Genomic DNA, 23,800 nt, shown 5'->3' with positions numbered 1-23,800 from the left:
AGAAGTCAATCCCCACCCAATTTGATTCAATCCATTGATTATCAATAAAAGCTGAGAGCATGGGAAACAGCAAAAACAATGAGACATGACGACATCCTGGCTGTAGTACTGAACACCTGTGCTCCAGGGACTAGTTGCATCTGAAACCAATCTGTTCTAGTAATTGACAACTGTGGCATTACAGTTGGCATTTGGGTATTAATGGTGGAGTAGCAAGATGGATTCAACAGTGGCTGAATGGGAGATGCCAGAGAGTAATGGTGGATGGTTGTTTGTCAGGTTGGAAGCCAGTGACGAGTGGGGTGCCACAGGGATCTGTGTTGGGTCCACTGTTGTTTGTCATGTACATCAATGATCTGGATGATGGTGTGGTAAATTGGATTAGTAAGTATGCAGATGATACTAAGATAGGTGGGGTTGTGGGTAATGAAGTAGAGTTTCAAAGTCTACAGAGAGATTTATGCCAGTTGGAAGAGTGGGCTGAAAGATGGCAGATGGAGTTTAATGCTGATAAGTGTGAGGTGCTACATCTTGGCAGGACAAATCGAAATAGGACGTACATGGTAAATGGTAGGGAATTGAAGAATGTAGGTGAACAGAGGGATCTGGGAATAACTGTGCACAGTTCCCTGAAAGTGGAATCTCATGTAGATAGGGTGGTAAAGAAAGCTTTTGGTGTGCTGGCCTTTATAAATCAGAGCATTGAGTATAGAAGTTGGGATGTAATATTAATATTGTACCGTCTGGCATTGGCATTGGTGAGGCCAATTCTGGAGTATGGTGTACAATTTTGGTCGCCTAATTATAGGAAGGATGTCAACAAAATAGAGTACAGAGGAGATTTACTAGAATGTTGCCTGGGTTTCAGCAACTAAGTTACAGAGAAAGGTTGACTTGATAGAGGTTTTTAAAATGATGAGAGGGATAGACAGAGTTGACGTGGAAAAGCTTTTCCCACTGAGAGTAGGGAAGATTCAAACAAGGGGACATGACTTGAGAATTAAGGGACTGAAGTTTAGGGGTAACATGAGGGGGAACTTCTTTACTCAGAGAGTGGTGGCTGTGTGAAATGAGCTTCCAGTGAAGGTGGTGGAGGCAGGTTCGTTTTTATCATTTAAAAATAAATTGGATAGTTATATGGACAGGAAGGGAATGGAGGGTTATGGTCTGAGCGCAGGTATATGGGACTAGGGGAGAATATGTGTTCGGCACGGACTAGAAGGGTCGAGATGGCCTGTTTCCGTGCTGTAATTGTTATATGGTTATTATATATGGTGTGGCATCTATTCTAATTTTAAAAAAGGTAGGGGAAATCCAACCTGACTAATTAGGACTAATTAACTAATCAGTCTATTTTCAGCCGTCAGCAAAGCATCAGAAGCTGCTGTCCTAATTGCTCTCGTGCCACTTTCTCACCAATCATCTTGTCAATTATGTTTATTTTGCGATTTTGCCAGGATTATTCTGCTCCATTGTACTTTAGTCCAAAAAATGGCCTGACAGCTGAATTCTAGAAGTGAAGTGAGAGCGACCACCCCTGTCATTGATAAATGATTAAATGATTAACTGTGGCATCAAGGGGCCCTGGTAAAGCTGATTTCAATGGACATTATAATGCTTGGAGTTTATCCAATGATTGGAGGGGGAAGTTTCTCGCAAATATGGTAGTCAGGGTCTGAAATGTGCTGCCTGAAGAGGTGTTGAAGACTGATACTCACAACATTTAACAATCATCTAGACAAATACCTGAAGCACCAAGGCACAGAATGTTACGGGCCTATTGTGAGTCAATGGAATTAGCCTGGATATGTACTATCCAGTCCGGTTAGGTATAGTTTGAATAGGTACTCAATGAGTATTTCTCCCCTGTATTTACCAACGGAGGAACTTTGGGTAGTCAATTGAAGTCTTTAGAGCAGTCATCGTTATGGTCGAAGAGTTGTTCTAGGTACTATCGTGTATGAAGGTAGACAAATCTCCAGGACCTGATCAGATATATCCGAATACGTTGTGGGAAACCAGAGAGGAAATTGTGGGAACCCTGGTTGAAATACAGGAGAGGTGCCGGACGACAGAAGGGTGGCAAATGTTGTACCTCTTTTCAAGAAGGGCTGCAAGGAAAATGCTGGGAACTATAAGCCAGTGAGCTTAACATCTGTAGTTGGAAAGTTACTTGAGAGTATTCTGAGGGATAGGATATACAGGTATTTAAATGGACATGGGCTGATTAGGGATAGTCAGCATTGTTTTGTACGTGAGAGGTCGTGTCTCACAAATCTGACTGAGTTTTTTAAAGACGTGACCAAAAAGGTCGATGAAGGCAGAGCTGTAGATGTGGTAAATGTTGAGGATGTTGTATATGTTGATGTTGAGGACTTCAACAAAGCATTCAACAAGGTTCCACGTGGTAGGCTGCTCTGGAAGGTTAGATCACATGGGATCAAAGGAGAGATAGCTGAATGGATAGAAAATTGGCTTCATGGAAGGAAGCAGAGGGTGATGGTGGAAGCTTGCTTCTCAGAATGGAGGTGTGTGACTAGTGGTGTGCCTCAGCGTTTTTGGTGCTGGGCCCCTTACTGTTTGTCATCTATATCAATGATTTGGATGAGAGCATACATGACAAGATCAGCAAGTTTGCAGGCCATACAAAGTGCATGATTTTGCAGGTAGCGAACAGGGTAGTGAAAAATTGTAGCAGGATCTTGATCTTATGCGATTGGCCAGAGGAGTGGTTGATGGAATTCAATGCAGAGAAATGTAAGGTAATGCATTTTGGAAAGTCTAACATGGGCAGGACCTACATAGTGAATGGTAGGGCTCTGGGGAGTGTTGTAGAGCAGAGGGATCTAGGCGTGCAGGTGCATGGCTCATTGAAGGTGGAGTAGCAGGTAGATCGGGTGGTCAAAAAGGCTTTTGGCACATTGGCCTCATGAGCCAGAGTATTGAGTGTAGAAGCTGGAAGATTATGTTGCAGTTGTATGAGACCACATTTAGAGTATTGTGTTCAGTTCGGGACAACGTTATAGAAAAGACGTTGACAACCTGGAAAGGGTACAGAGAAGATTTACAAGAATGTTGCCAGGACTAAGAGGGTCTGAGCTTTAGGGAGATGTTGAGCAGGCGGGGACTCTATTCCTTGGAGCACAAGAGGATGATGGGTAATCTTATAGAGGTGTATAAGATCATGAAAGGAATAAATCGGGTAGATTCACAGAGTCCCTTGCCCAGAGTAGATGACTTGAGGACTAGAGGACATAGGGGAAAGAATTTAATAGGAATCTGAGGGGTAACCTTTTCACACAAAGGGTGGTGGGTGTATGGAACAAGCTGCTAGAAGAGGGACTTTCCCAACATTTAAGAAACAGACAAGGTACATGGATAGGGCAGGTTTGGAGGGATATGGACCAAATGCGGGCAGGTAGGACTTGTGTATCTGGGACATGTTGGCCGGTGTGGGCAAGTTGGGCTGAAGGGTATCACTGTATCACTCTATGACTCAATAAAGCATTACTGCCATCTTTTCACCTCCCCAAAGCTATAATCAAACTTTTTTACCGTGAATTTATAATTATTCTCAAAGTAATGTGTTTTGGTGTCACCATCTCAATGTTATGCAAACTATATTGAATTGGTCAACTTTGGACAGTTTTCTCTGCAGACGGACATGACTAGGAGGCAATTAGAGTATGAAGCACGGCAAATTCGATCTGCAATGGAGGAACAACTTGGAACATGTCAGGATATGGAAAAGCGAGCTCAGGTAGTATCGAAATTATGCAATTAAAATATATATTATTTTTTTTTAATGTCAGACGTCATCATGGCATATAAGAAGGCCTTTGGCACATCATTTACTGCCATCTCTGCTAAGCCATCCAGTTAGTCCTGATCCTCCATGATCCTTCCTTTAATTTGCCTATTAAAGTGCCTATTCAATTTCCTTTTAGAATAATTGATCATCTCTCTCCCACTGTTCTCATACATAATTCCAGTTCATTACCACATGCAACATAAAAGAAAAAAATTATTCGCATTCCTTCAACAACTCTCGACCAAAATATAAAACTGTATCTGGCACTGCCTGACTTGCTGGGATTTCCCAATGTTCTCCATATTTCAAATCATTAGCAAATGCTGTGTTCTGTACCTTATATGTTGTGCGTATATTTTTGCGTCGTTTTCTGCCAAAGCTAAACAAAATATGCAAAGAATTTCACACAGTTTTATAAATTTTTTATTGAAAAGGAGGCTAATCTCTTTTAATCAATTCTGTATCGTTTAGCCGTTGGAGCTTTCTTTACATTAAAACCTGAAGGTAGCTTTTTAGGTAGAGAAATAAAAGCAGGGGGTCACCTTCCTCTGTATTCAATAAAACTAAGGTTGATCGGTTCTCAGCCTCATCTACATCTCCCTATCTGTTAGATTCATAAAGTTGTACAGCATGGAAAGAGGCCTCTTTGCCTGCCCCATCCATTCTTACCATGTTATCTGTCCTCGTCAATTCCATTTGCATTAGGTCGTTAACCTTTATGCCTTCTCAGTGCCTGCCAAAATGCCTTTTTGATATCTACCACCACTGGCAGCTCATTTCCAGGTAACCATCATCCTCTGAAGAAAAAATATCCAGCAGTTACCAATAGTAAGCTGGTGCATGTCTTCTACATTATTTCTATTGCTACCGCACCCTTCCAGTAGTACAGCATTCAGAACTGTACACAACACTCCAAATGCAGTCTAAACAAGTCCAAACAAGTTTTGTACAGCTGTTACATGGCATCCCATCTCTTATATTAATCGCTTCAGCACATGAAAGAAAGCATGGTAAATTTCACTATCCTATCTACCCTTGTCACTACTTCATTGAGCTATTGACTTACATCCTAAGGGGCCTCTGTAGATCAGTGCTCTTAAGGTCCTGTTGTTTGTTCTATATATTTTTTCAGAATTCGACTGTGTAGTACTTCACACTTTTCTGGATTAAATTCCATCTGCCACTGCTCCACCAAATTTTTCAACTAATCTGTGTCCCACTGTATCCTTGGTCAACTTTCTTCACTATCTATGACTTCCAATTTTCATGTCGCCTGCAGACTTACAAATCGCCCACTTACATTGTCATCAAAGTCATTTATACATTTTGCAAGATCCACTTGAATTACCAAACGCGATTCTTGTAGTAGGTCACATGTTACAGACTTCAGACAGAAAATCACCCTTACACCATTACCTTTTGCCTATCACTAAACCAATTTTCTATTCCATTTGCCGGTACATTGCAGATCCCACGTGATTTGACTTTCTTAAGCAGTCTGCCATGTTGGACCTTGATAATTCTCCAATGGTAGAAAAATCTCTCAACCTTGAATGTATTCAATGACTTAACTCCGTTAGGGCAAAAAGGTAGAGAATTGCAAAAATTCATGGTGTGAGAGGAAATTCTTTCTCATGACTTTGGAAAGATAAGAGTTTGTATTGATTTCAATGTTCAAAATATGATTGTAATATCACATAAACTTCAAGGATTAATTTTATTGTATTATTTACTGTTTTGTAAAGCGTAAAAGATCAAATCTGTTAACATAACTCAAACTTTCCATCGGAAAGAACATCAATATCCAAAATTATGAAATGTGTAGGAAAGAACTGCAGATGCTGGTTTAAATCGAAGATAGACACAAAATGTTGGAGTAACTCAGCGGGCAGGCAGCATCTCTGGAGAGAAGGAATGGGTGACATTTCAGGTTAAGACCCCTCTTCAGACTGGTCCCTTTGAGTTACTCCAGCGTTTTGTGTCTATCCAAAATTATAAATACTGCCACATTTAACAGAGAAGAAGAGAGAGTTCCCTTTTCTAACTTTAGTTCATCCGAATGCAGATGAGAGTTGTACGGATTCAGCAAATAGAGAAGGAAATGCTTCGTTTGCGCCAACACTTACACTCCCAAGCAGCAGAACCTGAGGTCAGTTTGTCTTTATTTGATTTGGAAACTGTGAATTTATTCTAACTGCATTGTTGATTTTGATTATTTGGACTTAAAGCAAGGCAGATTTAATTCTCTGAATAATCTAATCAAGCAAAGTCTCATCTTGTTTCCCCCGACCCCCACATAAAACAAACCGGAGAACATTTACACAAACTTTTAACCCGCATTAAAAATATAACAAAAAGACGACAAAACAGACAGGCTGTTGGCGGAGCTGCCAATTGTGCGGCTCCCCTGGTGGCACAATCATCTTCCTTTGTGCTGGATGTGACAACTGTGTTATCTCCAAGATGCCCATTGACTTTAACCAGCGCTCCTTGGTGCCACGTTATCAATTGTTGCCTAAAATGCCAGGGGCAATTAGTATAATCTCAACTCTCAAACTCAACTCAGCAAACTCTAAAATTCAAATTCATGTTTGGACTAAAACTGTGATGAGGTCTGGGTCAACCCAAATTGGAAGTATTAACTATTATTTGTGACTAAATGCAGTTTGATGCCTTGTCGATGACTCCTTTCATTGCTTTACTGATAAGTGATTACACCGGGCAGCATTTGGGCAAGTTGATGCTGGGCAATTTTGTAAATCCTCACATGCAGCACAAACCTTATATACTGAAAGGCAGAATGTTGTAGGATCACATAGTCTTTGGTGGATCCAGTGATCCCAGTCACATCTTGATATCATATGGAGTGAACTGAATCTGCTAAAGGCTGGTTTATGAGATGTTGACAATGTTGGGACAAAATCAAGGTGGTCCATCAGTCCTGTATTAATGACTGAATGAGGTTGTAAATGTTTCAACCTTGTTTTTAATATCCATGCACTTGTTTCTGTCATCACGGGGATTGTGAATGCTGTTGGATCTGGTGCGATTCTGTTAGCTTTGGTATTAGACGAACTTGCGAAAGTTGATTGGAGTAGGTTGTTTGTAAACAAAGCCACTCTGGAATGTGGAATGCTTTTTTTTTTAAATGACGGTGTGAGTTCAAGATATGTATGTTCCTGTTGGAGAAAAGCAAGAGAGGTCGGAGTAAGGAAACCTGGATGATGAGAGAAATTTAGGCAGGCTCTGGTCATGAAAAAGTGGGACCCGTTGGGTCCCAGTCACACGGGAGGCCTGGCCTGGTCCCCCCCCCCCCCCCCCCCCCCCCCTCCAGAGCCTCCGGAATTGCACACATGGGCAGCAGGCAGATCTGGAGCGCCATTGATGGTAGATTTTGTAACAAAAGATTTTGCTACTAACATCTGCTTCAGCCATCACTCTCGGCAGAGCATTCCATGCACCCGCTGTGTATACATATTTGCCCCACACATCTCCTTTAAACTTTGCCCCTCTCACCTTAAAGCTTAGGTGGTCAAAAAGGCTTTTGACACTTTGGCCTTCATCAGTCAGAATATTGAGTATAGAAGTTGGGAGGTCGTGTTGCAGTTGTATAAGACGTTGGTGAGACCGCATTTAGAATATTGTGTTCAGTTCTGGGAACCATGTTATAGGAAAGATATTATCAAGCTTGAAAGGGTTCAGAAAAGATTTACGAGGATGTTGCCAGGACTAGAGCGTGTGAGTTATAGGGAGAGGTTGAGTAGGGTGGGACTCTATTCCATGGAGCGCAGGAAGATGAGGGGTGATCTTATACTCGGTGTACAATATCATGAGAGGAATAGATTGGGTAGATGCACAGAGTATCTTGCCCAGAGTAAGGGAATGGAGGACCAGAGAACATAGGTTCAAGGTGAAAGGGAAAGGATTTAATAGGCATCCAGGTGGGGGCAACATTTTCACACTAAGGGGGGTGGGTGTATGGAACAAGCTGCCAGAGGAGGTAGTTGAGGCTGGGACTATTCCATCAGTTAGACAGGTACATGGATAGGAGAGATTTGGAGGGATATTGGCCAAGTGCAGTCAAGTGGGACTCTTGTAGCTGGGACATTGTGGGGCAGGTTGGGCTGAAGGGCCTGTTTCCCCACTGTATCACTCTATGACTCTGTGCCCTCTGGTATTTATTTTTTCCATCCTGGGAGAAAGATTCTGACTGTTTAATCTATCTAAGTCTCTCATCATTTAATATACTTCTATCAGGTCTCAATGCCAGTGTTCAATGCCAAATCTTTCCTGACTATCCCAGCTCGTACAATAGTTTGCCTATTTTAACATACTTTGGTCTGTGAGGGAGTAATTTCTCAAAATGCTGTCAGTGACAAATGCATCTGGTTAACCCTCGTGTTGAATCACTCACTATCTGCTGCAGATCAAGAGTATTTAATTGTCATATGCACCAGGATTGGAACAATGAAATTCTCGATTTGAGCAGCTTTACAGGCCAGACCAGGAAAGGGTGGAAGATTTCTCCCCTGAGGGATTTTAAAACCATATAGGTATTTACAACAGTCCTGAAGTTTAGTGGTCATCATTATAAATGACGAGTTTAAAAAAAAATCTGAGCTTCCGCCATAGTAAAAGGGCTTTCTCACGGTGCGACCTGACGCAAGACTTAACAAGAGTTTAACATCGTGGGATTTGCACATAGAACTCAAGACACATAAAAACACAAATTACATAAAACATTTAAAAAAGCCAATGACAAAAAGTTTTTTATAGGCGTACATCTGCTTCTCGATGGCCTCCTTTCAGCCGGTGTTGTGCTCAACCCATATTACCGTTCGCAGGAGTTCCCACGGTACCCGCAAGAGTCATTCCGGATATCGCACGGATATCGCACTGGCATCTGCGTTCATACAATGTTGCAACGCTGCTCAAGTCACTCTTGGAGAATTTCAAAAATGTTTGAATTTTCTCCCGACCTTAACAAGTTACACGACTACCTGCCGTTAGCGCCACGGAGGTCCTCGGTGGTCCACGAATGCCGTACTGTTATCGCAGGAGGTTCCCACGATGTTAAACTCTTATCTTGCGTCAGGTCGCACCGTGAGAAAGAGCCATAACTGTGAGTGGTGCACACAGTTCTGAGTTGCCAGTTTTCCTAGTAGGTCTTTACATTGTGGAATTTAACCCGTACCTGGACTGCTCGTCCAGATCTCTGGATTGCCAATCCGCTGCATCACTGCCTTTTGAGTTTAACTTCAAGCCTGTCATACCGAACTTTGTCAAATATATACTACTAAAATTATTTTTATTATCTTGTTTTAGCCGTTCTTCCAAAAATGTAATAATTCTGCCCTCCACTGTATTTCAGCATTCCCTTTTGTTCTCACTGCCCCATCGCTCTTTCTCTCCTGCCTTTAAACATGAGATTTGTATATTTGTCTTTAAATGAGAGAATGGTCTATTTTCCATTTCTTGTTGATGTATTTTTTTCATAAATTACTGCGAATCGGATATGAAAAGGAGCTTGTATTTCCAGCATGCTTAATAAAACAGTGGGAAACACCCAAGGGAGTGGGGGGGGGTGAGGCAGGGTGCAACTAAGTCCATATAACTGCTACGGTAACTGATATTGTTTATTGACTCAGTAACCCATTTGTTATATATTCAAATTTATTTTGCAACATTGGAAAGACATGAATTTAAATTGCATTTTTCAGTGATGCAGGGTGCATCAAGGCACTACAGTGCTTCATTTCAACAATGTATTTGCTGTTGTAATTTCTGAACTCCTTGAGGCTTTGGTTTAATGTCAAATCCAATAAACGGCATCCCTGCACAGGAGCACTTACTCAGCACTGAGCTTCCGCCCTAGATTATGTCCTGTTGTCTCTGAAGGAGGACGAAGCCATTGCTCTATAATTCGGGGAGGAAGGATACTGCTGTGCTGTGGCAGACTGAATAATTAGCGAACCCTTTTAATTCTGCGATGGGTTTTTTAAATTTTAGCTTGCAGCAATTTTTTTAACCTGAGACATAAATGCTCCTGATAGATACTTTCTCCAATAAAAGTGTGAAATGGATATTCTAGATAAGAAAAATGCTTATGTCCGCCAGAAATGCTTTTTAAAACATTTTTATGTCTGCTATTTAATGTGAAGGAGCTTATTGGCCATAAGATGTTCAATGTCGGTCATGTGATCAAATGCTCCTGGAGCTGGTTCGTGCATTTTCATCCACCCCCACAGGATTTTTCGCTTGTCATTTTAACAGCAGTCAGAAAAGGTCTGTAGATTTCTGAGCACATCCTTTGTGTCTGTATTGTGATACACTGCAAGGTCTCAGTGGACGTGCTGTTCTCTGATCATGTCATGCCACTGAGGGGGATGGTGCTTGCTGCAGTTCATTTAAACTAAAGAGTAAGGACTACAGCATTAGTTACATATCAGAGATGCCGCTTGGAATTATAGCAGACTTCAAAAGTAAATCATCTCCCTCTTGATGTTCTAAATTCCAATGTACTTTAAACAGAAATCATCACAAACTAAACACGAACAAGCAGTGTCAAAAGATGCAGATGGACCGAGTGATTGTCTGGAAACAACGGAAGCTAGCGTGAGCACTACGGGGAATGGGCAGGTGAGGACATTTTCAATCTTCAACGGAATACGAGAAATCATTGTCATTTCTTTCAGCAAAACGGTATATTGGTGCCTTTCCATTATCTGGTATTGCACACTTCTGTGTCTCCTAAATAGCCTTGATGATTTGGGTGTAAGTCTATTCATTAAATGGGTTGTTTGATTAAATAAATGTGTTTTACAATATATCACCAAATGGAATTTAAGGGAAAATTACACATTGTATAAATTTGGAATGTTCAGCATTAGAATTATTGATATTGATGTAGTTACAGCTCAAAATCATTAAAAGAGACACAAATGCTGTTAAATAAAGTATTAATTCAATAAACTTAGCATTTAACAGAAGAAAACAAAATAACCCAATTTGGATTATGAAATTAAGTAAAATTCTGTGAAATAACATTGTGTCACATTTAGCTTCATCATGCATTTAAAACAAAACGTAGACAAATAAGAAAGCTCTTTCTTTAATAACTGGATACTATGTAACTTGGGTCACAGCAGTCATAATTCATGCTTCAGGTTCTGCAAGTGAAATGCTTCCTTATCTAAACTGAACTGTCTGATCCAGGTAAAGAGCGTGTATTTATTTACTTTTGAACAACGTGGACATTCCATTCTGCAGCGCATGTCTCTGAAAATGAAGTCTTTCAAGTTTTTGCATTACACAAGCAATGTTACATGAGCAGCATCAACGTAACATTAAAATAAGTTTCCATTGTTGGTTTGAAACATATGCTATTCACTGCAGCATGTCGCTTAGGCATCGGTTTATCAGCTTTCTAGAACATTGTACCAGTGGGGAAACATCATTGCATCTCTAGGTTGCAGGATAACTTTTCATTACACTAATTCCTGGCCATTAGCCAGTTTTGTATGTTTGCTGTTAACTGTCCATTTTATCGCATAGTCTTCAGTTTTGATGATAAACTTAAGTAGCACTCAATCATAGGCCTATTGAAAGTCTGTATGTACAGCATCTACTGCATTGCCATTGGCAACTGTTTCTGTAACAACTCCAAAAATGTAAATAAGCTAACAATATGCTATTTGTCTTTAAATAAATCTCTGACTTCTTTATTAATCTAAATTTTTTATTTCTTGCCATTATAATTTATAACATTTTCATTTTCAATGAGATTACACAGAATGGCATGAATTTCCTGAGCATATCCAGCCAGCATTTCTTGCCATGGTTTCCACAGGAACTGCCAACTAACTAGCTATTTAGTTCAAAAGTCGGACATCCGACCATTCCTGATCTTACTAAATTATGGAGCTGATTGAGAGGCCATCAGATCACCTGGACTTTGGGCTCCTCATCTTTTCATGGTTCATAGCCCACATGTGCACAACGTTGACTCAAAATATAACTAAACCGTTCCTTAATTCTCTCTGGTTATCAGAGACATTTTTAAATTGTTACAAGATCTCCTGGGGTGCAAAAAAGTAATTGGTGTCTTCCAGTGTGAGACCTCAAGAGAGGTTTTAGAAACATAGAAACATAGAAAATAGGTACAGGAGGAGGCCATTCGGCCCTTCGAACCAGCACCGCCATTCATTGTGATCATGGCTGATCGTCCCTTATCAATAACTCGTGCCTGCCTTCTCCCCATATCCCTTGACTCCACTAGCCCTCGAGCTCTATCCAACTCTGTCTTAAATCCATCCAGTGATTTGGCCTCCACTGCCCTCTGTGGCAGGGAATTCCATAAATTCACAACTCTCTGGGTGAAAAAGTTTTTTCTCACCTCTGTCTTAAATGACCTCCCCTTTATTCTAAGACTGTGGCCCCTGGTTCTAGACTCGCCCAACATTTGGAACATTTTTCCTGCATCTAGCTTGTCCAGTCCTTTTATAATTTTATATGTTTCTATACGTTTTGTTGGAGACACAGCCCGTGGCGAACTCTACAGGAGATCCTTGATCTGGTTTGACCATGCAGGCTGGGGTTCAATATCAGGATGATATTGGTGCAGTCGGGTGACCACCACATGGCAATGAGTTTGGACAGCAGGTCGATCCACTTCTAGATTTTGCCATGAAGGGAAGGCATCTACCCTGTCATCCCTCAGAATCTTATTTTCAATAAATTCACCTCTTATTTTTCAAAACATCAATTGTAGGCCCAATCTGCCCAATTGCTTCTCATAGGTCAATCCCTTTATCCCACAAATTGACCTAAGTTCCCTAAACTTCCTCCATTGTCTTTATACTCTCCCAATTAAGCAGATCAAAGGTAAAGCATGTGTAGGAAAGAACGGCAGATGCTTGTTTAAATCGAAGGTAGACACAAAATGAGTTACTCCAACATTTTGCGTCTACCTTCAAAGGTAAGCAGATCTCCAGGAATGGTCTCAGCAGTATATGAAAGTTGCAAACTCTGAGAGTTTTGTTGCAAACAGTAAAACCTTATTTTTACGGACTTCTTTGGAATGGATTTTAATTATAGCAAATGGACCTACCGGCACTCGCTCCCAGGCCAGGTTGCCAATACCAACCCTTCCCTGCCGCTTCCAGGCCAGCCTGCCATGCCGTGCCATCCCCTGCCCACACTCCCTCCCCAGCCACTTCCAGGCAGGGCTGCCAATGCCACTCCCAGCCCACACCACCTCCCCAGCTACATTCAGGCAGTACCTACTGTCGCAACTGTCAGCCCGCACACCTTCCACTTTCAGGCTGTGCCTGCCACTGCCCCCACCACTGCTGACCGTTACCTGCATTCCAGTCACCCCGCAGGCCACGACCAATAACTCCGCCGATCCTCACCTTTACCCCGAGCCACCAGCAGGCAGGGGCCATCAACTGGTTCATAGACAATAGGTGTAGGCCATTCGGCTCTTCGAGCCTGCACCACCATTCAATGTGATCATGGCTGATCATCCAAAAATCAGTACCCTGTTCCTGCCTTCTCCCCATATCTCCTGCCTCCGCTATATTTAACAGCCCTATCTAGTTCTCTCTTAAAAGTTTCCAGAGAACCGGCATCCACCGCCTTCTGAGGCAGAGAATTCCAGACTCACAACTCTGTGGAAAAAGTGTTTCCTCATCTCCATTCTAAATGGCTTACCACTTATTCTTAAACTGTGGCCCCTGGTTCTGGACTCCCCTGCCTCTAGCTTGTCCAAACACTTAATTATCTTATATGTTTCAATAAGATCCCCTCTAGTTACATCCTCAAAAAATTCCAGAAGATTAGTCAAGCATGATTTCCCCTTCGTAAATCCATGCTGACTCAAACCGATCCAGTTACTGCTATCCAAATGTGCCGCTATTTCATCTTTTATGATTGACTCCAGCATCTTCCCCACCACCGACGTCAGGCTAACAGGTCTATAATTCCCTGTTTTCTCTCTCCCACCTTTCTTAAAAAGTGGGATAACATTAGCTACCCTCCAATCCACAGGAACTGATCCTGAATCTATAGAACATTGGAAAATGATCACCAATGCGTCCACGATTTCTAGAGCCACTTCCTTAAGTACCCTAGGACGCAGTTCGTCAGTTCGTAAGTTAGAGCAGCAGAATTAAGCCATTCGGGCCATCAAATCTACTCTGCCGTTTTATCATGGTTGATCTATCTTTCCCTCTCAACCCTATTCTCCTGCTTCACCTGGATTTTTCTCCGTGTCGCATCTCCTGACCACGAGACTGAAGACTCTGATTTGACCCAAAACGTCACCTATCCATGTTTTCTGGAAATTATGCCTGACCTGCTGAGTTACTCCAGCACTTTGTGTCCAGCATTTGCAGTTGTTTGTTTCTACTAATAATCCAATGATAATTTTTTGGTTATAGCGGACAATCTGATAATAATGTACATCATTCCCCCCCCCCCCCCCCCCCCCCATGTTCCATTATAATGAGGGTTTACTGTACATGCAATGAAGACCAGCAATCAATTTGCATTCTTAATTGTTTGCTGTATCTGAATAATTTTACTTTTCCATGACTAAATCAAATCCCTCTGTACTGCACATTCTGCCTTTTAAACAATATTCCATAATTCTCAATTAATATTCCATTTACCAAATTTTTGTCCACTTACTTGAGCTGTATCACTTTGAAGATATTTGTATTATTTGTATTCTTCTCCCCTTTCTCATGGTCAATAGGTTTGGTAACATTGCACGTGCGTGCTTCCTCTCTTAATGATATAACACTTGCTGTTCTCCTGCACTATAGCACTACCCCCATGCCCTCATGCTCCCTCCTGACACTGTCCATAATTTAAGAGTGAGATGATTTGAAGATTATGACGAGTTTAAGACTAGTACTTGCATAACTTCCACACTGTTCTCTGCGACTGTGATGCACCCTTATGAATGAGATAGTCCTCTATCTGAGTACTATCTGTACTTCCATTTGATCAATTGTTAGCTTCATGCTATCTCAACCATATATTTCACTGTAATAAATTGGCAGTATCTTCCTTGAAAAATATGTCAAAGTTCTCTGTACTGCTTGCACTTCATGATGGCAGAATTTAATATAATTTATCACACAGGATGTAGGAATGTTACAAAATCTTGCGATTTAAAAAATCAAGCCTGTAATTTATCCCATCAGATAAAAGCATAAAAATAACTTTAATTTGATACCTAATTCACTTTCAGCTTCAGTATTAAAATGTTATGGCCATTTTCATACTCGGAAATTAGCATCTTGTCCCCTATTGCTTTCCCAAAAGCTGTGATTGAGGACAGTCAAAAGCCCATAACTTTCTTAAAAATTAAGAGAAGTGAATGACATTTTCAGTTAGTATAGATTGAAGCATTCTGAAACAAATACGAAACATCTTACTTGGATGACCTGAAATTAAAGCATATAAGTAATTAGTTTCCTAATTGTAGCTAATTACAAAATTGACCGTAGTGACGGAAATAGTAATAAAGACCCAGACTGCCTTGAAAATTAAAAAATGTGATCATCTCAAGATCAGAACATTAATATTATTGTATTATATGCTGTAAGTCCGTAACAGATAGGTAAAGAAATTACAATTTCTAGCAAAAGACCAAGTCTTTATGGAGAAGATCAGTTACTAGCTGGTACATTGGCATATCATAATCAGTAGCATCATACTCCTCAGATTGTAACCAATAAGCAATTCTGTTCACCTTGTTTTTCCTCAACTTTTCAATTTTGGCATTGTAAACTACAGGTTTTGCTCTTCAAACCACGCATGACATGCCTTTCTGCCCACTACTTTCACATTAAGAATGTCCTGTAGATCATCACACATTTGGAGTAATCCAAATTCGGATAATCTCTGCGAATGCTGTCTAAATCAATCTCTTTTGCTGGGCATTTGGATTGACAATCTTGCATTTCTTCTTCGGAGGCATTTGTTTAAAATGTAAAGGAAAAAAAAATCACTGAACAGCATTAACAGAAACAAGTTATTATTTGCAGTTTTAGAAAAAAGGTAGAAATGTTAAGTTAAGTAAAGTTAAACGCTAAAACAAATAGACAACAAAAAATTAATATTAATCAGTTTCATAAATTCATCTAATCAATTAAATTCATCTACATTCTATTACTAGATCTAAACATCTATCCATTTCTTAAGAAAAGGCTAAACATTTTTAAATAGCCTTAGTATCAAAATAACAAATAACGAACTGATCCCATTCACACACAAATTCAAAACATAACGTTTTTTAAATCTCACTTTGTCATGAATTTATATGCCAAATGGAAGGAATTCAATGTTTAATTGCCATAAATTAATCCTGAAACAGCCACTCTGAAGATAATCAAAATCATCATTTCTTTCGCAATACATCTAACTAAAACTGTACTGTGGATATTTAGTGTGAAAATATTGTTCATGGTTAGACAATAACACAAAATATAGTTGATTTAAATGCTCTTATAACATGATTGTCCAAAAAAAAGAATGAATTTGATTATCTTGAGAGTGGATGTTTCTGGAATGCGATCGATTGGAATGTTGCCATTGCCGTAAATTTAAGCCCATATCGGCAGGCAAGACATGGCCGATTTGTATGGGGGCCTAAATAACATTTTTTGCATCATAAGATTAAAATAAAGCCACACCATAAAGCAAAATAATATGTTAAAACCCGCGAACGGAAGCGCGAACGATTTAACTTCATCAGCTAGCAGCCCGAGGAAATCCCTCTCCGACAATCAATATAAACCTGCATCTTCATCCCGCCCCATTCCAAAGCCTCCGGAATCGCCCGCACAGGCAGTGGTAGATCTACAGCGCCGCTGATGGTAGGTTTTGTAATATCGCTACAGGGTGCAATACTCAATTGCATGACAATGTCAGCAGTGTGTGAAAAATCATCATGTACATAGCAATAGTATTGCAGTTATAATTTATGTTTAATCTTTTACAGCATCTTCACCCATCCCACAACGCGCACTTATTAATAATAATGACAATTCAGATGAAGAGATTATCTAGTCCCAAACTGCACCATGGCAGGGCTTTTGCTCTCCAAACACTAATATAATACAGACATAGGTGCAGGAGGAGGCCATTTGGCCCTTCGAGCCAGCACCGCCATTCATTGTGATCATGGCTGATCGTCCCCTATCAATAACCCGTGACTGCCTTCTCCCCATATCCCTTGACTCCACTAGCCCCTTGAGCTCTATCTAACTCTCTCTTAAATCTAACTCTCTCTCCATCCAGTGATTTGGCCTCAACTGCCCTCTGTGTAGGTATGTTGCAAAACCTACCTGAATCGTCGTTGAGAATCTTCCCCAGGCCGTGTGCGCGATTTTGGCGCTGTTTAGAGGGGGCGGGTTTAAAACGCGATTTTCACTAGGCTGTTCCAATCGAAAGTGTTCAGCCTAGTAAATCATTAACGGAAAATCGCTGAAAGACCCCGTCGCAAAAGGTATTATTAGTTTTTATGGCCTTGTATAATAGTTATAGTAGTTTAAAAATCACTCTCTAAACTCGCGACCTCTCGCAGCCCCAGGGTTTTATAAAGCAAACAATTAAAGGTATGTACCTTATTTTTACATTAAAAGGGGCTTCTTAAGAACCCTGTATATAAAGTTTTCTATAGCGAGTAGCTCATTTTGGGCTCTTTATATCCCGCAGTATTTTTCTGGGCATTTGAGGGCACAAATCCAGCGCAACGTTCTAAACCAGCGCGTTCACAGGAACCCATTAGAAAGCCGATTTAAAATGGACTTTAATTTACAGCAATTGAACACTAAATTCCTTCCATTTGGCCTATAAATTGATGTAAATGAGATTTAAAAATCATGTTTTATTGTGGATTATTTGTGAATATTATTTGGACACTTAGGCTATTTAAAAATGTTAATCATTTATTAAGAAATGGATAGATGGTTAGATCTAGTAATTGAAGTTTGAAATTAGCTACAATTGGGTAACTAACTAATTATATGCTTTAATTTCAGGTCATCCAAGTAAGATTATTTTATATTTGTTTCAGAATGGTTCAATCTATGATAACTGAAAATTTCATTCAGTTCTCTTAATTTTTAAGAAGGTTATGGGCTTTTGACTGTCCATGATCACAGCTTTTTTGTTTTGTCCATAGAAAATCAATAGGGAACAAGATGCTAATTTCCGAGTATGAAAATGGACATAACTTTTTTATTACTTGAGATATGAAAGTGAATTAGGTGTCAAATTAAACTTATTTTTATGCTTTATCTGATGGGATAAATTGCAGACTTGATTTTTTAAATCTCAAAATTTTGTAACATTGCTACTCTGTGGCAGGGAATTCCATAAATTCACAACTCTCTGGGTGAAAAAGTTTTTTCTCAAGACTGAGGTGAGAAATAACTTTTTCACCCAGAGAGTTGTGAATTTATGGAATTCCCTGCCACAGAGGGCAGTGGAGAATATACACTTCATAATTCCATAATTCCATCGGGTGGCACCACCGTGGTGGCTGCCTTGCCAACAGTCAGTCAGCCCACTCTCTGTTTTTATTAATTTAAGTATGTTTTAAAAGTATGATTTAGTGTTTCTTGGTTTGTTTTATGTGTGTGGGGGGGGGGGGGGGAATCGGGGGAAACCTTTTTCAGTCACTTACCTCAACGGAGATGAGATTTTTCTCCGTGTCGCATCTCCGTCCGTCCGTGTGTCGTCGTCCCCGCGGCCTACAACGTGGTGGTGCGGCCTTTCCTGGAGACCGGCCGGGAGCTTCAAACTGCGGGTGCAGTGCAGACTTCAACATTGGGAACTGCGATCTTTTGCTGAGGGTTGCCAGCGGAGCTCCAACCGTAGGGCCTGTGGACTTTAACACTGTGAATCCGCGGTCTCCGGTAAGAAGAAGCCGACTCGGGAGCTCCATATCGCAGAGTTTTCTGATCCATCCCGACGCCGGAATTTCGATCATCCTGACGAGAGGGCTTGAACATCGGACCGTCGGCAGCGGCAAGTGTGGAGGGTGAACAAAGGAGGAAGATAACTGAACTTTATTGACTTCCATCACACTGTGGTGGATGTTTATGTTAAATTGTATTTTACGTGGTTGTGTGTATGTTGCTTTATACTTAGTAGGGCTGTATGGTACCTCAAATTTCACTGTACCCATTGGCCTATTGAATCACATACCACGTGAATAAGCACAAGCAGAAATGGTGACAGCGGTGACAAGTTTTGCTGGGAGCACACTGAACTATCTTAAGTACCACTTATCTTGCAGGGATGGTCGATGATTGATGTTTTCACTCGTTGGACCATAAAGGTCTGCTTCCATGCAGTATCTTTCAATCAAAAACTGCTTTCAAATCTGTTTCTCCCAATTACTCCCAAATGTGAAACATTTCACAACATTTCAGAAAGGTTTTTTTTTTAATTAACAGATCCAATACGTATTTTTTTTCTGCGTTTTAGGGTTCAGGATCAAGGGTTGAACAAGATACTAATAGTGTAATGAGCTGTAGTAACTCCTACTCAGTTCCCCGAAGATTGACAAATCACCTGGGTACCAAGGTAACCGAAGATTCCAGGCTACAGGTCGCTACACTGCATTTTTTCTAATACGTCAATTTTAACAATGCTTTGGCTGCTTTACTAGCATGTTTCACAATTTTCATTAACAACTGCATGTGGTTCTCCTTGCTGTGTCTTTTGAAAGATATTTACAAAATGTTTTATTTTGGACTGATTATTGGCAACGGATATTGGAGGTGCATTCCACATATGGAGTGAAAAATAAAAGGTCATAGTAAGAATTATATTTGAATCGAGCTTAGTACCAAAAAGAATACTACCACAATTAAAATTATTAAAACTATTCTATCGAGTAGAATTAAGAGATCAGTATGTATTGATATTCAAATAACGTGTAACCAGGACAGTATTTTATCCAAAGGTAGCAAAAATACTGCTTCTTAACCACTGGAATTTGTCATTAAATCTGAGTAATGTTTATCCATTTTGTTATCATTGCTTCTAATTCCATCTGTAGAGATAGTATTGCTTGCTTTGCTGTAATTAGTTGCTGGTAATACTTTAAATTGTTTTCTTAAAACTTTTAAGAAAGTATTAGCTTTAAGAAAATATTAAATTCTTTAAGTATTTTTTAAACGTTCACATTGTTCAGTAAAACAGAGTGCTGATGAAACAGCGGATCAGACAACATCTGTGGAAGAAATGAACAGATCACATTTTGGTTCACCTGTCCATTTCCTCCACAGCTGTTGTCTAACCCGAGTTCCTCCAGCACTTGTGTAAGCAGTTCCTATTATTCAGTGGTAGGTTTGACCAAGTGCAAAGTGATAATAGTCACTGGGGCAAAACTGAACTGTAAATGTAAGTTCCTTGTTTTATAGGAATTTAATTGGTTTAGAGGAATGTTAGATTGAGGATAATTCTCGCCTGTTACAAATGATTCCCATAATGGTATGTGTGTTTTTACAAAATAATGGAAATTAATTGACTTGGTAGCATATTTGCTTCCCAATTTTAAGTTTTGGGAATCTTGATTGCTCGGTATCTCTGTCAGAATATATTGAATGGAAATCATGAAAGAAATAGGACTGATGAACTTTGCCCTCGTGGAACTGCCATCTATACTGACATTTATTTCCTGGACTTCCTACATTGCCTGAGTAAGCCCACACAAACTGAAGGAACAACACCTCACTATCTTATAATCCAGCAGCTTGTCCCACCTCCCCTCTCCTGTCCCCTTCGACCTATATCTATCCCTTTGGCTTTGCATTTCACTCGTCTCTGTCCTTTTATGACATCCTTTTGTCACCTTGTCTCGTTTTCGTCTCCTTTTATCTCCTTTTCATCTCTAGCTTTTGTCCACCCGAAGGTTAATCAAAACCGTCCTCACCTATATCCACCTATCATTTGTGTATCAAATCCTCAATGCTGCCACAACGAAGATATGACGATTGTGTACTCTATTTTGGGATGGGAGGTGGAGGTTGGGGATAAGTATTACTTATTATTGTCACATGCATCGAGGTACAGTCAAAAAGCATTTATTTGCTTGCTATCCAGTCATATACAATCATTGTACTGTCATGTACACAAGTACAATCAAGCTACACACGTCCAATAGGTTGTGCATAGAGAAAAATATCAGTGCAGAAAGGTTTGAATTGGCAAGTGATAGAGTGGGAATCTGCTCCAACCACTTTGCATAACTTTGCAGAATATTAATATGTTTTTGAGGAGAGTGTGTCCTAGGTATGTGACAAAAGCCTGCTTTTAGTGGCTGCATACCACTATAAATCAAATAAATCAAATTTAAATAAATCAAATTTGAGTGCAACAGCTAATTTAATTGTTGCTTTTTTTTGTATGTCAATGAATTGAATGAGAATGTTCAAGGCATGATTAGTTAAGAGCCTGTCCCACTTTCACGACCTCTGCCGAGTTTGTCCTTGACTCGTACTTGCAGCATGGTCGTCACCAGGTCGTAGCAGGTCGTAGGTAGGTCGGGATGCTAGTGATAGGTACTCGTGGCATCAAGTAGGTCGGGACGTTTTTCTAGCCTGATGAAAAATGTCCACGAGTAAAAAAGTTCGTGAATTGGGTTGTGAAAGTGGGACAAGCCCTTAAGTACGCAGATGACATTAAAGTAGGTAGTATTGTAGGCAGTGAAAATGGTTATTAAAAATTACAGCAGTATCTTGATCAGCTAGGCAAGTCAGCTGAGGTATGACTAATGGAGTTTAATGCAGATATGTGTGAGGTGGTGCATTTTGGTAAGACAAAGCGGGGCAGGACCTGAACTGTGAACGATAGGGAGTGTTGTAGAGCGGAGGTATGTAGGAGCACAGGCACATAGTTCCCTGAATGTGGCGCCATATATAGGGTATTGAAGAAGGCTTTTGGTATGTTGACCTTCAACAGTCAGATATTTAGTAAAGAAGTTGGGATGTTGTTGCAATTTACAGGATGTTGATGAGGCTGCATTTGGAGTATTCGGTTTGGGTCACACTGCTTTAGGAAGGTTGTCATCAAGCTGGAAACAGTGGTGAGAAGATTTACGAGCGGTTGGGCAGGCTAGGATGTAATTCCCTGGAGCGGAGGAGGCTGAGGTGATTTTCTAGAGGTGTAGGGAATAGGGTGAATATACTTTTACACAAAGTTGGAGAAACAAGAATTAGAGAACACAGGTTGAAGGTGGGAGGGGCAAGATTTATTAGAAACCTGAGGGCCATCTTTTTTGCAAAGAGTGGTGGGTTTATGGAACAGGCTCCAGAGGAGGTATTGAGGCAGGTACCATAATAGTATTTAAAAGACACTTGGACAGGTACATGGATAGGAAAGTTTTGAGGCATATGGGCCAAACATAACCAAATGGGAATTTAGTTTAGAGAGAGCATCTTGGTTGGCATGGACGAGTTGGACGGAAGGACCTGTTTCCATGCTGAATCACTCTTATAGCGAGACACGTGTTGTTAAACAAACTGATCTTTATTGAATTGAACAAGGAACCGTACACACGCGACTGGGGAGGGTTCTCCCAAAAACTATATATATATAGATAGGCACACCCCTAAGCCATGTGATGCCTCTTTCCCGCCAAATATAGTCACGTGACCCTGCCAGTCCTAGTGCTGAGGGTTCGCCCAGTAAGTGGCCTAACCGCCGGGCGGCGCTACAGGACCCTGCCCCCCCGAACCAGAAGCAGGAAAACAAGACGGAAGACAAACGAGGTGGCCGGACACAAAGCTGGGTGGCAGTGTGAACTGTGAGAAGGATGTAATGAGAATGCAGGGTGACTTGGACAGATTGGGTGAGTGGGCAGAAGCATGGCAAATGCAGTTTAATGTGGATAAATGTGAGGTTATCCACTTTGGTAGCAAAATCAGGAAGGCAGATTACTATCTAACTGTTGTCAAGGTGAGGAAAGGGGAAGTACAACGGGATTTGGGAGTCCTTGTTCATCAGTCAATTAAAGTAAGCAGGCAAGTACTGCAGGCAGTGAAGAAAGTGAATGGCATGTTGGCCTTTATAACAAGAGGAGTTGAGTATAGGAGCTAAGAGGTCCTTCTGCGGTTGTATAGGGCCCTAGTGAGACCACACCTGGAGTATTGTGTGCAGTTTTGGTCCTCTAATTTGAGGAAGGACATTCTTGCTATTGAGGGAGTGTAGCGTAGGCTTACAAGGTTAATTCGCGGGATGGCGGGACTGTCATGTGCTGAGAGAAGGGAGCTGCTGGGCTTGTACACTCTGGAGATTACAAGGATGAGAGGGTATCTTATTGAAACGTATAAGATTATTAAGGGTTTTGACACGCTAGAGGCAGGAAACATGTTCCCGATGTTGGGGGAGTCCAGAACCAGGGACCACAGTTTAAGAATAAGGGGTAAGCCATTTAGAATGGAGATGAGGAAACACTTTTTCTCACAGAGAGTTGTGAGTCTGTGGAATTCTCTGCCTCAGAGGGCGGTGGAGTCAGGTTCTCTGGAAACTTTCAAGAAATAGCTAGATAGGGCTCTTAAAGATAGCGGAGTCAGGGGAAATGGGGAGAAGGCAGGAACGGGGTACTGATTGGGGATGATCAGCCATGATCACATTGAATGGCGGTGATGGCTCGAAGGGCCGAATGGCCTACTCCTGTACCTATTGTTTGTTCTATTGGCCTTGTACACAAATCCCCCCCCGCACAACCGATAAAGGCGAAATCTGAATCAGCCGGGACTGTGGACGCCCCCAATGACGAGGCTGGGCCCACCTGCACTAGTTCGGTAATGTCCAAATGGGCCGGCTTCAGGCGAGCCAACGACACAGTCCCGCGTTGACCCCCCCCATGTCCAAAACGAAAGTGGTAAGTCCATGCTGCAGCACCTGGAAAGGACCCTTGTACGGACGCTGCAGCGGCAACCGGTGAGCATCGTGGCG

At 41.0% G+C, this 23,800-nt stretch overlaps 1 protein-coding gene across 7 annotated transcripts in view; it reads left to right on the top strand.

The window, feature by feature from the left end:
- Positions 1-23,800, top strand: part of apc (APC regulator of WNT signaling pathway) — a 158,861-nt gene that overhangs the window by 111,960 nt on the left and 23,101 nt on the right. For 5 of the 7 annotated variants that reach the window (XM_055633201.1, XM_055633204.1, XM_055633205.1 and 2 more), the window contains 4 exons: positions 3,647-3,760; positions 5,877-5,960; positions 10,343-10,450; positions 19,322-19,444. In XM_055633201.1, coding sequence (XP_055489176.1) covers positions 3,647-3,760; positions 5,877-5,960; positions 10,343-10,450; positions 19,322-19,444 — 429 coding nt within the window. The remainder of the gene's footprint in view (positions 1-3,646; positions 3,761-5,876; positions 5,961-10,342; positions 10,451-19,321; positions 19,445-23,800) is intronic. The other 2 variants (XM_055633202.1, XM_055633203.1) reach the window with 2 other exon arrangements.

This window comes from Leucoraja erinacea, chromosome 3, assembly GCF_028641065.1.
Source record: "Leucoraja erinacea ecotype New England chromosome 3, Leri_hhj_1, whole genome shotgun sequence".
Classification (NCBI taxonomy): domain Eukaryota; kingdom Metazoa; phylum Chordata; class Chondrichthyes; order Rajiformes; family Rajidae; genus Leucoraja; species Leucoraja erinaceus.
The sequence above is the reverse complement of the archived record's forward strand: the minus strand, read 5'-3'. Positions and strand labels throughout refer to the sequence as shown.